The 13315-nt window shown below is 36.7% G+C and overlaps 1 protein-coding gene across 38 annotated transcripts in view; it reads left to right on the top strand.

The window, feature by feature from the left end:
- Positions 1-13315, top strand: part of ZMYND11 (zinc finger MYND-type containing 11) — a 129354-nt gene that overhangs the window by 86085 nt on the left and 29954 nt on the right. For all 38 annotated transcript variants that reach the window (XM_089311842.1, XM_089311839.1, XM_070056008.2 and 35 more), the window contains 2 exons: positions 10663-10740; positions 11217-11309. In XM_089311842.1, coding sequence (XP_089167968.1) covers positions 10663-10740; positions 11217-11309 — 171 coding nt within the window. The remainder of the gene's footprint in view (positions 1-10662; positions 10741-11216; positions 11310-13315) is intronic.

Here is a 13315-nt window from a genome sequence, read left to right as displayed (position 1 = left end):
AACATTACAACTGAACTTTTAAAGTTGGATGTTAAGCCTCATGTACCTTTTTTTCACATGGATTATAGTTTACACATTAGGCAGATATTAAAAATGAGGGAACTTAACTAGTTTACTAAAACTTACCATTAGGAGTCTGTCTAGACTTCTATCAGTTTAGTACCTACTGGCTTATCAGTGTTGACTTAGTTCAGAGTAAGTTATGTTTGAGGCATTTACACTGTGACTTTTTTTTTTAAGATTTTTTTTAAAGGTCTTTTTAAAGATTTATGTATTTGAGAGGCTGAGTTACAGAGGGAGAGACAAATAGGTCTTCCATCTTCTGGTTCACTCCCAAAATGGCTGCAGCGGCCTGAGCTGGGCTGATCTGAAGCCAGGAACCAGGAGCTTCTTCTGGGTCTCCCACATGGGTGCAGGGGCCCATAGATAGGAAGATAGGGGCTGAGTATGAGCCCCTCTAAGCAAAGAACAACTGTATACCTGCCTTTGTTACTAAAGCAAATGTAAAAGCTACCTTCAGAAAGGACTTGGGCCATCTGCTGCTGCTTTTCCAGGTCATAGCAGGGAGCTAGATCAGAAGAGGAGCAGCAGGGAACCAAACCAATACCCATATGGGATGCTGGCGCTGTGGGTGGAGGCTTAGGCTACTACACCACACCACTGGCCCCTACACTGTGACTTTTTGTTTTTGACGAAGCTAAAGAAAAAAAATGTGATGAAGGCTATCTCTGAAACTATAGATGGATGTTTACTTCTGAATTCAGTTTCATGCTTTTGGATGTAAGCAGTATACTTTTTTTTATTGCAAAGGTAGAAAAAATGTTCACTTAATGTTTAGAATGAAATGGTACCAAAATATTAAATGAAAATTGGTTGAATATAAATTCCTTCATTATATATCTACTATGGAACTACTATGAATGCTGTTGCTTTCTGGTCTGTCTTCTTTTGTTAATGTGGGAAGTTTGTTAATATTCTCACCCCAAACTAAATACCTTTGCTTTCAATATACATATTAACAAATCTAGAATGATTTTCTAATCATTTCTAATCATAATTTCTAGGTGATTTTCTAATGAAATAAAAGTATAAGCTGTTCTTTTTTTAAATGGTGGCCATATGTAATATTGAAGTCAGTAATGAACATTAAAAATTTTATATTTTTAAACAGCTTTATAATTTATTTAAGTTCTCTAATCAAAGAGAAAATTAATTTTAAGAATTTCTGTCTAAACCAGATGCTTTTTTTTTTTAATTTGACAGCTAGAGTTATAGACAGTGAGAGAGAGAGAGAAAGGTCTTCCTTCCGTTCGTTCACTTCCCAAATGACTGCTCTGGCTGGCGCTACATCGATCCAAAACCAGGAGCCAGGTGCTTCCTCCTGGTCTCCCATGTGGGTGTAGGGACCCAAGCACTTGGGCCATCCTCCACTGCCCTCCCGGGCCACAGCAGTGAGCTGGACTGGAAGAGGAGCATCTGGGACTTGAACCCGGCACCCATGTGGGATGCCGGCACCACAGGCAGAGGATTAACCAAGTGACCCAAGGCTCCAGCCCCACTAGCTGCTTTTATAAAGCAGCTTTGTTGTTCATTACAAGCTGAACCGGAGGAAAACGTAATGGAAACATTGATAAAGCCAGATGATTTTTAAAAACTGGATATAGGTTCTAAGATTATAAACTACTATGTAGTGTTATCTAATCTCTATAAATTCCTTTTATCCCACCTAAGCAATAAATAAAAAGTTCATCTGTTTACTATATTGCCTTTCCATTATGAATTTAAGAATATGATGGTTAAAAAAAAGGGAGGGCCCAGATATGGGCATGAAATCTTTTCGGTTTTGGGTAGCAATGTATTTTGTCTTAGTGATATATTTTCTGGTGACTTATTTAGAATCTTAATTGAAATTTATCTTTTATCTCCAAGGGCATGAGATGTAAGAAGTCCAGTTGATTCCTTTATCAGGATGATCACAACTTAATTTACATAACAGGAAGTTTATTAGTGTTTCCAGTATTGAATTGAACATATGAACTAAGTACAGTTTCCTCCTGTTGTCTCTATAATGCAAAATGCACGAGTGAGGATTTGAAGGAGTCAGAGGTAGATAGGAAGATAGGGGCTGAGTATGAGCCCTTCTATGCAAAGAACAACTGTATGCCTGCCCTTGTTACTAAAGCAAACATAGAAGCTACTTTCAAAAAGCAATGGAAATTCTACACATTCTGCCTCTGCCTTTTCCATCTTATTCTTGAAAGATTTGTACAGGATGGGGAAAGAGCCTTAGGTACAAATCTTGTGTTTCATAGAATTTTTCTGACTTCCTCTTTTATTCCCAAATCTGACGGCCAAGTCACAAAGGGGCCTGAAGTTACCTCCAAAAGTGCATTAATGCTGAATAATAAAATTTCTGACATGCATGACTCCTTTATCTCTGTAGCTAATATTATTTTGGCAATTTCTTAGTGAATGTGTGACCAAAGTGGATTTTAAAATACTGATGTTTTTATAATTGTAGTCTGTTTTGTGACTGTAAAATTACTTTAAAAACCTGTTTCAATAGTTGTTAATTTATGTTAGACTGGATGCTGCACAGCTGCTCATATCACCTCATTGTTTCCCACTTTTTGAAGATTACTTATTTATTTGAAAGAGTTGAAGAGAGAGAGAGAGAGAGATATCGAAATCTTCCATCCACTGGTTCTCTCCCCCAGTAGCGACAACGGTCAGAGGTGAGCCAGGCCAAAGCCAGAAGCCAGGAGCCTCAAGCCTCATCTGGGTCTCCCATGTGCGTGCAGGGGCCCACGCACTTGGGCCATCTTCTGCTGCTTTCCCAGCCACATTAGCAGGGAGCTGGATTGGAAGTAAAGCAACCAGCACCCATACATATGAGATGCCAATGCTGCAGATGGTGGCTTAACCCACTGTGCCACAGTGCTGGCCCTGCCATCTGATTTCTTATCTCAGTTAATACTTAACATTCCTTGGAGATGAAAGAAGTGATTTATAACTGTAATAGCATTCAGTGTTACTAGATAAACCTGGATGAATAAATTTTGAAATACTGTGCTTTAGTTATTCTGCAAAATTAACATTTTTGACCGTGGAGGTGGCACGTTAGTGAAGTCTCATTTGCCAGTATACAACAAGAATATCTATGACAACTTACAGGAGGCTTTTAAACTTAAATTCTTTTAAAGTAAGTTTAAAAATATATTGTCAGGAACTTGAGTGTAAATAACTTGTTGCTGGATTGGTTTACATGCAAAACTGGGCAGGTCAGGTTTTCTGCTATTAATGCCAGCAATAGGTGTGATGTTCTGCTCTTCTGATATTGTAGATTAGATTTGATTTCAGTGTGTCAGTACTGGGAGTAAAAAAGAGTGAACATAAGTATATTTTTAGGAAATAGTTCTACAGAGTGATTTTCATTGATGGGCTACATGAGTTCCCGTGGTTTCAAGGGAGAAGTGATAGGATTGGGCCATTCAACACCTCTTCGGCTAGACCACCTTTACTTTTAAAGCCTCAGACACTGGGGTTTCTTCAGAATTCTTTGTGATGGCATTGTTACAGGTGGATCTTGAGGATACTGCAGAGCTTCTTGACATCCCTAACAACATACACAGTTTTTGCAGATTAATTTCATTTTTATTCTTATGTTCTATGATTACAATTATAAAGGAGATCTTGGGCCTTCTTGTTTCCTAAAGTGATACTGTAAATTTATATGCAGATAAGGTTTTTTCCAAATAAAATTCAGAGGCCACTTGTACCAAAGTATCTGGAGTGATTTTTTTTTTTTTTTTCCCACACAAAGCCTCCAGGATCCCACCCCAGACAATCTCTGGGGATCAGGATCAGGAATCTACATTTCCAGGAACTACCACAGATGATTATATGTTCTCTAACATTTAAGTGAGCTGTTGGTGACACTGTTATGGATTGTTAGAAGTCAATGACTGGTATTTAGCTTTTAATGATTCACGCATCAAAAGTAAACAAAACTATCTATATTGGTTGAAATATGCTAACACACACTTGGGTGTGAACTACTAATTTTGGAAGTATCTTCATATTTTTTTAATTCAAGTTTGTGGTACAGTTTTCCTAGTAGGCAGAGAAGCTAATAGTAATAGTAATGGATTAGTTAGTTAGTAATAGATACTGTCCATATAATTCAACCAATGTTTATCAAACATTTTTCGTGAGCCAGATAGTGTATAAGGTTGTTCAAAAAGAACTGAAGTAGACTATATTGGACACTCCTTATTCTAGTCCAGGGATTAACCTGTGGTTTTGTACCGCCTGTGAACTAAGAAGGGGTTTTACGTTTCTCAATTGTTGAAGAAAATCAGAGAGGATAATATTTTGTGACTTGTGAAAATAATAAAAACACAAACTTCAATACCCAAAAGTTTTATTCAAACACAGCCATATGAATATAATGAGTATTTATTTATGACTACTTTCTTTCTATAACAGAAGAGGTAAGCAGTTGAGACAGAGACCAAAGATGCAAAGCTTAAAGCAATCAGCTTAGTCCTTTACAGGAAAAGCTTGTTGACCTCTAGTCTAGTCTGTTGTGGAGGAAACATTTGGAGATTGGGAATCCTCAGAGTTTGAAACCCTTGTGTTTAGTCAGAGGTGGGGGGCTTGAATGAGGTGAACTGTAGCAACATAAATATATTAAACTGATGAAAGATATCTGAATTTCTGATTTTGAACTTCTTTCTTTGGAATACTCATTGCCTTGAAATAATAGAGACTTGCACTAGTTTATTCTCTGCCAAAATGTAAAAACTGGGTCTAGAGGAAGAATTGAAAATTTCAGACCAGTAAAGGCATTTAGTTCTAAGTGTTCTTTCAAATAATGGTCCTGAATGTTCCTTCAGATAATGATCTGTGGGCTTCATTAGTAGTCTGCTATCGATAAACAGGATGAACAATCTCTGAGACTTCCAGCCAAGAACGCTTATGGCACTGAGGGTGACTGAGCTCCTAGACTCAGACTTTGTTGTGTCTACCTGGAACCATCTGATTTGAAATGGCCAAACAGTTACTTGTCATTGTCTTGAGAATCCTTTGCTTAAGAACATGTATAAAATTTTCTATTTTTTTTCTAAAGTAAGGAGGGCAACTTGCTCAGTTATCTATAACTTAAGAATATCTTACTTCAGTAGATGTCTTGCACAAATATATGTGCTTCATATATATAGCTTCAGCTATATGATGATTGTCACATTAAAAGTTGCAGCAAGTTTGCTGTGTAATGGGAAGTTCTTTTCATTTGTAGATGATGACCAAAGACATTCTCATATGCTACCAGGTAATATGAACAGGTACCACTACTTACTAGGCCTTATTTTGGTGGATTCTGACCTAACACTGGTACAAAGGCCTTTACAGAAGGATGCTGAGGCCTACATTGTAGAGGATAGATACAATTCGTGTAAGCCTGTGAAAGAACTAAATCTGAAGCAATCTGCAGATATAATGGAGCGCTATTTTTATGATGCACTAACCTTGTTGTCAGAAACTGTTTGCTTAGTTATATTATAAGCAAAATAATGTTTATCTTAGAAGCTACTCCTATAATTCTGTTAGGTACAGTAGCTTTTATTCAAAGTATTTTAAATATCTTGGTTTGGCTGACAGACACCAGCTGAAACACTTTTCTATGAATGCCAATAAGGCATCTCTACAATCTGTAACCTCAGAAATCACAGCCCTATGACAGAAGGTAAAACACTTGATTTCTTTTGTGAAATACTAAATTTAAATTATAACTGGAAGTATAGTTTATCAAATATGAGAGAATGTCATAGCAAATGTTATGTTCTTACAAATGAGGGATTCTGTTTCTTTAAGGATCCTCTCATGTTGGTGTCAGTTCACCAGGAAAGCTCCTGAGCCTTTGCATCTGGGAAGCAGAATCTGTGAGCCACTGTGGCCCAGCCTTGGGTGGTGGGAGGTCCAGGACCACCATGCCATTGTCAAGTAATGTGTGAGCGGGCATATGATTTCTTGAGAATGGCCCCGTAATGTCTGGAGGAGAGTCTTTTATTTGTCACTTGAAAAGACATATTGGGAAATAATTAAAAAATAAATACACAAGGGCACATGGAAGCTTTCAGCAAAAATAATCCTGTTTGTAAAATTTCTTTTGGTCCATCCTTTCATATAGCCAAAATCATTGTAGTTTCTCACTTTGGTAACTGAAAAGAGCCAATAAACACTGAAAACACAACTACCACAGCAATTTTGGCATATATAATATTTCTTTTTGTGTAAGTAAGCAGATTGAGACCATGCCAGATATGCTGAGGACTTTTAAATAATGCAGATTAACTTTGAAATCACTTTCAAAAAAAGCTTTTCAAGATATACAACTTTATGCTTTGAATACAGCAGCAAAAGTTAACATTTGAACTGTTGTCCCAACGTATGCCTGCACATGTTTCTTTAAGCAGAGTGTTTTCTAAAGTTGAGGTAGTGCTTCTCAGGACTGCATATCAGGAAAACTGAAGGATTTTTATCAACTATGAATACGTACGCTTCAACCCTCAATCAGAATCTCTGGAAGTGACACCCATGCCTTGAAGGCTTTTTTACTTTAAGGTAAAATCTACTTTGCAGTGGTATACACAAATGTTCAGTGTACCATCTGAGCAATAGACAAAGGCATACACTAGTGTAATCCCAATCCCATTGAGCCATAGAAAACTCACCACTATTGTCCCTGCGATGGTACCCACTGCCATGCTCTTCTCCCCAGATCACCGTTGATCAGATTATTCTCCATTGTAGATAACTTTTGCCTGTTTTAGGACTTTATATTTACAGACATTGGTGCTGTTTGAAAGGCTCCATGGGTGGTTCTAATGTAATAAACACACAGGTGTAAAATATCTCAATCTGAAGAGCACAGGGCTAAATGAAGTCAAGATTTTCCCAGAGTAGTATATGTGAAGGTAATACATTGAAAGCATTCTGGGTAGTTTGCATCAGATAGAGCTGAGAAGAATGGGGGTGAGTCTTACCCAGTCAGCCAAGTTTCCTTTCACCCTTCACTGAAGGAGTCATTTTTCCAGGCTCAGATGCCTACCTTTCATTGCACTTGGAAAAGAGATACTCTAGCAACCTACCTCTACTACCTCTAAGCAAATTTGAACAGAATATAAAGTCAGGTTTTTATTCTTTATTAAACTGTTTTCTGAATTTAATACTGTTGGCATGAGCTGTGTTCAGTCATCCCAAAAGTAAACATCACTACTCTTGGTTAACAATAAATTAGCCATTCATCTAGAAATATTTAAAGAGGTGAAGCCAAAGTTTATAAGAGCATGTAGTATCCACAGTTTGTGTAGATTCTGTATTGAAAGAGTATAGGGATTGAATATAAACTTTTATTTAAACTGGATAATTATATCAACAAGTTTGTACACAAACTACAAAACTTAACCAAAGTGAAGTAGGGGTTTCCATAACTGCTTCAAAGTGCTTGAATATTTGTTGTTTCAAAGATAGAATAGTCTAGTTAGGATCTTTTAACTGTAGTGATACTAAATTTGATTCTAGCAATGCAATATTTTTGCCCATAAACACTGGATGGCTTTATTTTCTAAGGCTCTAAAAACAAGAGAACTTAGAGGCAAGATAACAGAGTGAAGTACTTCATTGGTTTATGTTTAGAGAACAGGAAGGAAAACATATTCTTATGCATAATTACAGTGCACAGCAGCCTTGGGACTGGAGCATAGAGCTTTTCTACTGGATATGGTGAGGTCAGTCAGTAGTGCTCAGGCACATTCTAGTTTGTCACTGGTCAAGTGACCACAGACAGCCTAGAGCTTAGCCCTCTGTGATTATTCCACTTAAGGTTGAATTATTCAAAAGAAGGTCTAGAGAGCAGAGTTTTTCCCATCCTGCTTAATTGCCAGAAGGGCTGGGGACAATATTTAGTGAACATTAATATTAATTTCAGCATTACATAGGGTTTTGTAATAATATATTATATATTGAATATATATATTTGTAATATATATTGAATAATATATTACATATTAAAAAAACTATAACCCCATTGATGGTACAGTATACAAGATATCTAACCTGCTAGATATTGCTGTTACATCTGAATTTGTACAAATTCACCATCTAATGAGACTGATATTTGAAATCAGTTTTAATAGTATTCACAAAATATTTTAGACATAGCATGGTAGTAGGACACATAGCTAAAAGGATTTGTTTTTATTCTCCCATCTTTTTTAAAAAGGAAGATAGGTTTTCTAAATGCTGAGAAAAAAGCACCTGTCCTTGACTTTGTTATTGCTTTCTGTTTCCTCTAACATTTTACCAGACTCTTATTTAGTGTAGAGAGCAGTGCATTGAAGGATGTCCATGCTACTTGTAAAGACATTTGTCCCAAAGCTTCAGTAACTGTGTTTCAAATCCACTGAGAGCTCCTGTGTCAGCCACTATTGTAGGCTGACACATAGGAGTGACCAGCTAATAATTCTCATGTTTGTATTAGAATCACTGGGACATCTTGCTAAAAATGAAACTGATTTAGTGTCTTTACCATGACAGAAATGATCAAGTACGTGAGATAACACACACCTTTAATTAGTTCAATTTAGCCATCCTACACTGTAGATGTATTTGAAAACATGTTATATGTACCCTAAGTACATACAGTTTCTGTTTCAAAAGTAAAATGTTTTTAACTTAAAAAATGAATTGCTAATCTAGGCCATTGCAGAAACAAACCTATTAGAGCTCAGTGTTTTGTTTTGTTTTGTTTTGTTTTGTTTTGTTTAAGATTTATTTTATTCATTTGAAAGAGTTACAGAGATAGGTAGAGCCAGAGAGAGAGAGGTCTTCCATCCAATGGTTCACTCCCCAAATGACTGCAACAGCCAGAGCTGAGTTGATCTGAATCCAGGAGCCAGGAGCTTCATCTGGGTCTCCCACATGTGTGCAGGGGCCCAAGGATTTGGGCCATATTCTACTGCTTTCTCAGGCTATAGCAGAGAACTGGATCAAAAGTGAGACAGCTGGGACTTGAACTGGCACACATTTGGGATTCCAGCACTGCAGGCCAGGGCTTTAACCTGCTGCACCATAGACCAGCCCTCAATGTTTGTTTTAAAGTTGTTTGGTGCTTGTGGCTAAATACTGTGCATATAAGCTATTTGAATTGGATCTTTGTTTTTCTTTTCTTGTGCCTGTGTTACTCATTTGAAATTCTGTTGCATCTATTTCTTCCTGTTTGAAAAAGAGAATCTCTCTCTTCCAAAGATTATAAACCTGGGATTCAGGAAATTTTGTTGTGTTTCAGACTCCATCTGTTGGTAACTCATTCTTGGCCATGTATCATAACCACCAGAGGAATTAAACAAATAAATGAACAGATATAGAGCACATGTACTACCCCCAGAAATTCCAACCCAGATGCTTAGGGTGAAGCCCAAGTGTATTTCATAGAAATTCACCCATTTCTGTGATACATGGCCAGGTTTGAGAAAAAACATTTTAAAATTGTCATAAATTTAGAAGCTGTATGCATGGGTGATGAAGCTGAATAAGACAAAAATAAAACTAGTGTGTGCATTGCTGAAAAATTCAGGCAAGAAGTAGAAATGGAAGGAAGATAACACCTTAAAAATGAAACAGTTAAGATTCACTTTGTAAGTAATAAAATGCTTTCCCTACCTTTTATTCAGATGTTTTAATGTTCTATAGATACAAATCAGTTTGCTTAATCCCTAGCTAGAAATTCTGTCATATGAGGAATAGTTGCTCTTTCTTCTACTGTTTTTACTAGCATATTAAAATGATTTCTTGTATATAAAGTTCTTTCAGGAGGAATTGTGTCACTGAGCAAAGAATCATAATCTAGTCAACATGTAAAAGCATCCATTAATACTAGTGGCCAGATCTACTCAGTTCCCCTGGAGAATACTCTGATTATATTCAGTTGTCCAGAAATTGGGCCTTTGCATTCTTCAGACTTTTGTAATGTCTTGGCCTTGATTAGGTAAACAGGAACTTCAGTCCTATTTCCTAGCTGTCTAGAAATAACATAAAACATAGAATCCTGTGTTTTTTTTTCCTTTGTGTGAAGTTAGATTTTCCTGAACAATAAATTGAAAAATGCAATTAGCTAGTAGGCCAGAATAACAGAAATTGGAGTTATTACTGAGTTGCTCTGTAACACTTTTAAATAGATATGTTAGTGTGCATAGATTTCTAAATAACCTTTTTAATGAAGAATGTTGCTTTGAAATTCACTATTTAATTGCTAATTGAAAATATTCCTAAAATTACTTTAACCATCAAAATTTTAGTAAAACAAGTGATTTTCCAATATATAATCATATTTCTTTTTTCTGAAGATTGTTTGAAGCTTTAAAACATCAAGAAGAGAAGAAATATAGTTTTATGTCAAGTACAACATAATATTTTTTCAGTTCTCACCTTGTGACATTAAATATTTCTGTCACGCAGAGAGCAGAGTTTTCTTTAGCAAGTATGTTGGAAATAGCGTATCTTTTAATAAATATTTGCATGCTGTAATCTTACATATGTGTTTTACATGAATATAAACATGTAAATGATCAGATTTTATATTTGACATCTTTTTTTTAACAGAGCATTAAGAAAAAGAATACAAACAAACAGGAGATGGGCACATACTTGAGATTCATTGTCTCCCGCATGAAAGAGAGGGTGAGTCCTGCTGAGGGTGTTTTTAAAAATCTCCCCAAACATATCTTACCCTTGGTCATTCTTTCAGGATTATTAACTGAGAAGTAACAAATATGAATATAGCAATATGAAATGTGGAAACCATTGTTTTTGAACTAAATTGTTCTATAATAGCCTATTTAGGTTTTTCTGTTAAAAAAAAAAGTTGCATTAGATTAGAATCATTTACATTTTTTAATTTCATCTATCAGAATGAACATTTTCATTGATGATTACTGTTTAAAATGAAACAAAATTTTCCAAATAGCTGTTCTTTCTGTCAAAATCTTCAGGAATGACACAGAAAACTATCTGGTTTATATACATTTCTCTGTTAGATTTTAAAGTACTTTATGTAAGATTTCTCTTTAAAGGTAGATAATACTTTGAGTTTTAGAAATGGATGTTTTACCTGCCTTTAGCTACATTTAAAACTGGTGTATCTGACTACTTTTTAGGCTATTGATCTTAATAAAAAGGGGAAGGACAATAAGCATCCAATGTACAGGAGGCTGGTACATTCAGCTGTTGATGTTCCCACCATACAAGAGGTAAAGTTGGCTTATTTTATTTCTACTTCAAATACATGTTCTAAATTATCAGGGTATACAATAACATAGCTAGATAAACAGTGATTCAGGTTGCTGTTCATTCTTGGGAATCCACTTTCTCCAATTTCTTACTAAAACCAAAAAGGCATAACTATAAGTGAACAGTTACTACGTATTGTAAATTTCATGTACATACTTAATACAAGTTAGGTATCATTTTTGAAAGTCTTGGTTGTAAACAATCAATAGCTTCTTCATACTACTTCCCTGAAGAACTCATGTTTTATATCCTGGACAATTTAATGTTTCATATGTAAAGAACCCATTTTTGGACAAAATTTTTCCTGTTTTGCAGTAGTAGTTTGGAGTTTGTCTCAAGAAAAACTTAGAGAACTAATCTAGAATGTTGGTCAACAACAAAATGAACAAATTTAAAATTGACTAGAAAACTGAATTAGTCTTAAACTTAGTTCTGTTTATTATAGCAGAGGACTGCTAATGAGTTTGTTAACATACAATTACAAATTACAACAAAATCCAATAAAAACATGTTTTTAGTCTTCAGATTGTATAACCCTGTCTCCTAAACTGTAAAGAATATTTTGAAGTTTTAATTATTTATTATTTGACAGCGAGAGCTATAAATAGAGATCAGAGACATGGAAAGGGAGAGCATCCATTGGTTGGTTCATTCCCTAAATTGCTGTAGCAATTGGAGCTGAGCTAAGCCAAAGCCAGGATCCCAGAACTCTATCCAGGTCTCCAGTATGGGTGGCAGGTATCTTAATACTTGGGCCATTATCTGCTGTCTTCCCAGGCGCATTAACAAGAAGCTGGATCACAAGTGCAGTGGCTAGAATGTGGGATGCAGGCATCCCAACTGGCAGCTTTGCCTTGACACCTGCCCCTGCACAGCATATTTAAGAACCCAGCCACCCTTTCTTATGCTCATCTTTCTTCATGAAATTTCCTTTCTTTTAGTCTTCCAAGACTCAATTGCTATCTCATCAGGGAAGGCTTCCTAGATTGTCATCTCTCTAATGGTCCCATCTGATCTATGTAGACCTGGGTTGACACTAGCTGGGTTAGTGGTGGCTTGGCCTTGTGCTTAGCAAGTGCTGACTATGAACAAAACTTCTGTAAGGAAAATGAATATGAAGACATGGTTTTTATGTTTGTAAACTTTTACAATACAGACCAAAATATCAAAATACCATGATTAAGTGCAAAACTGGAAACAAGGTGCTTTGGTAGTGCTGTGGGGAAGTTATTCTTATCCTTGTGTATTTTCCATCTCCTGAGTGAGCTCTTAAATAGTCCCAGTTTGGCCCTAGCCCAATATACTCAGAAATTCAGATTTGAAATTAGATAATATTTGTAAACAACCCATGTGACTGTTGATGCCACACTGGAAGCAGTTAACTCCAACTGAGAGAATCTAAGGAAGTCTTGGAAGAGATAGCAATTGAACTGAGTTGTGGAAGATTTCAACTGAAAGTAAACTGCACCGGCGCCACGGCTCAATAGGCTAATCCTCCACCTAGCGGCGAAAGCACACTGGGTTCTAGTCCCGGTCGGGGCGCCGGATTCTTTCCCGGTTGCCCCTTTTCCAGGCCAGCTCTCTGCTGTGGCCCGGCAAGGCAGTGGAGGATGGCCCAAGTGCTTAGGCCCTGCACCTGCATGGGAGACCAGGAGAAGCACCTGGCTCCTGCCTTCGGATCAGTGCAGTGCACCGGCCACAGTGGCCATTCGGGGCTGAACCAATGGAAAAGGAAGACCTTTCTCTCTGTCTCTCTCTCTCACTGTCCACTCTGTCAAAAAAAAAAATGCTAAGTGTCTGGTTAGTATCTGATCAACCACACTGACCAAAGCATTCATTATTTATAAGGCCTAGTGGCAGCTTTCATCATTATTACAAAATGAAATATTCCACAGTATGCACTTGTTACAGTAATGTAGTACATTGTGGCTGCAGGCTATCTGATCAGCCACGCTTCATTGTACTG

Source organism: Oryctolagus cuniculus, chromosome 13 (assembly GCF_051225735.1).
Source record: "Oryctolagus cuniculus isolate XC-2025 breed Fujian yellow rabbit chromosome 13, ASM5122573v1, whole genome shotgun sequence".
Lineage (NCBI taxonomy): Eukaryota > Metazoa > Chordata > Mammalia > Lagomorpha > Leporidae > Oryctolagus > Oryctolagus cuniculus.
Note: the sequence above shows the minus strand (reverse complement) of the source record. Positions and strands in the feature narration are given on the sequence as shown.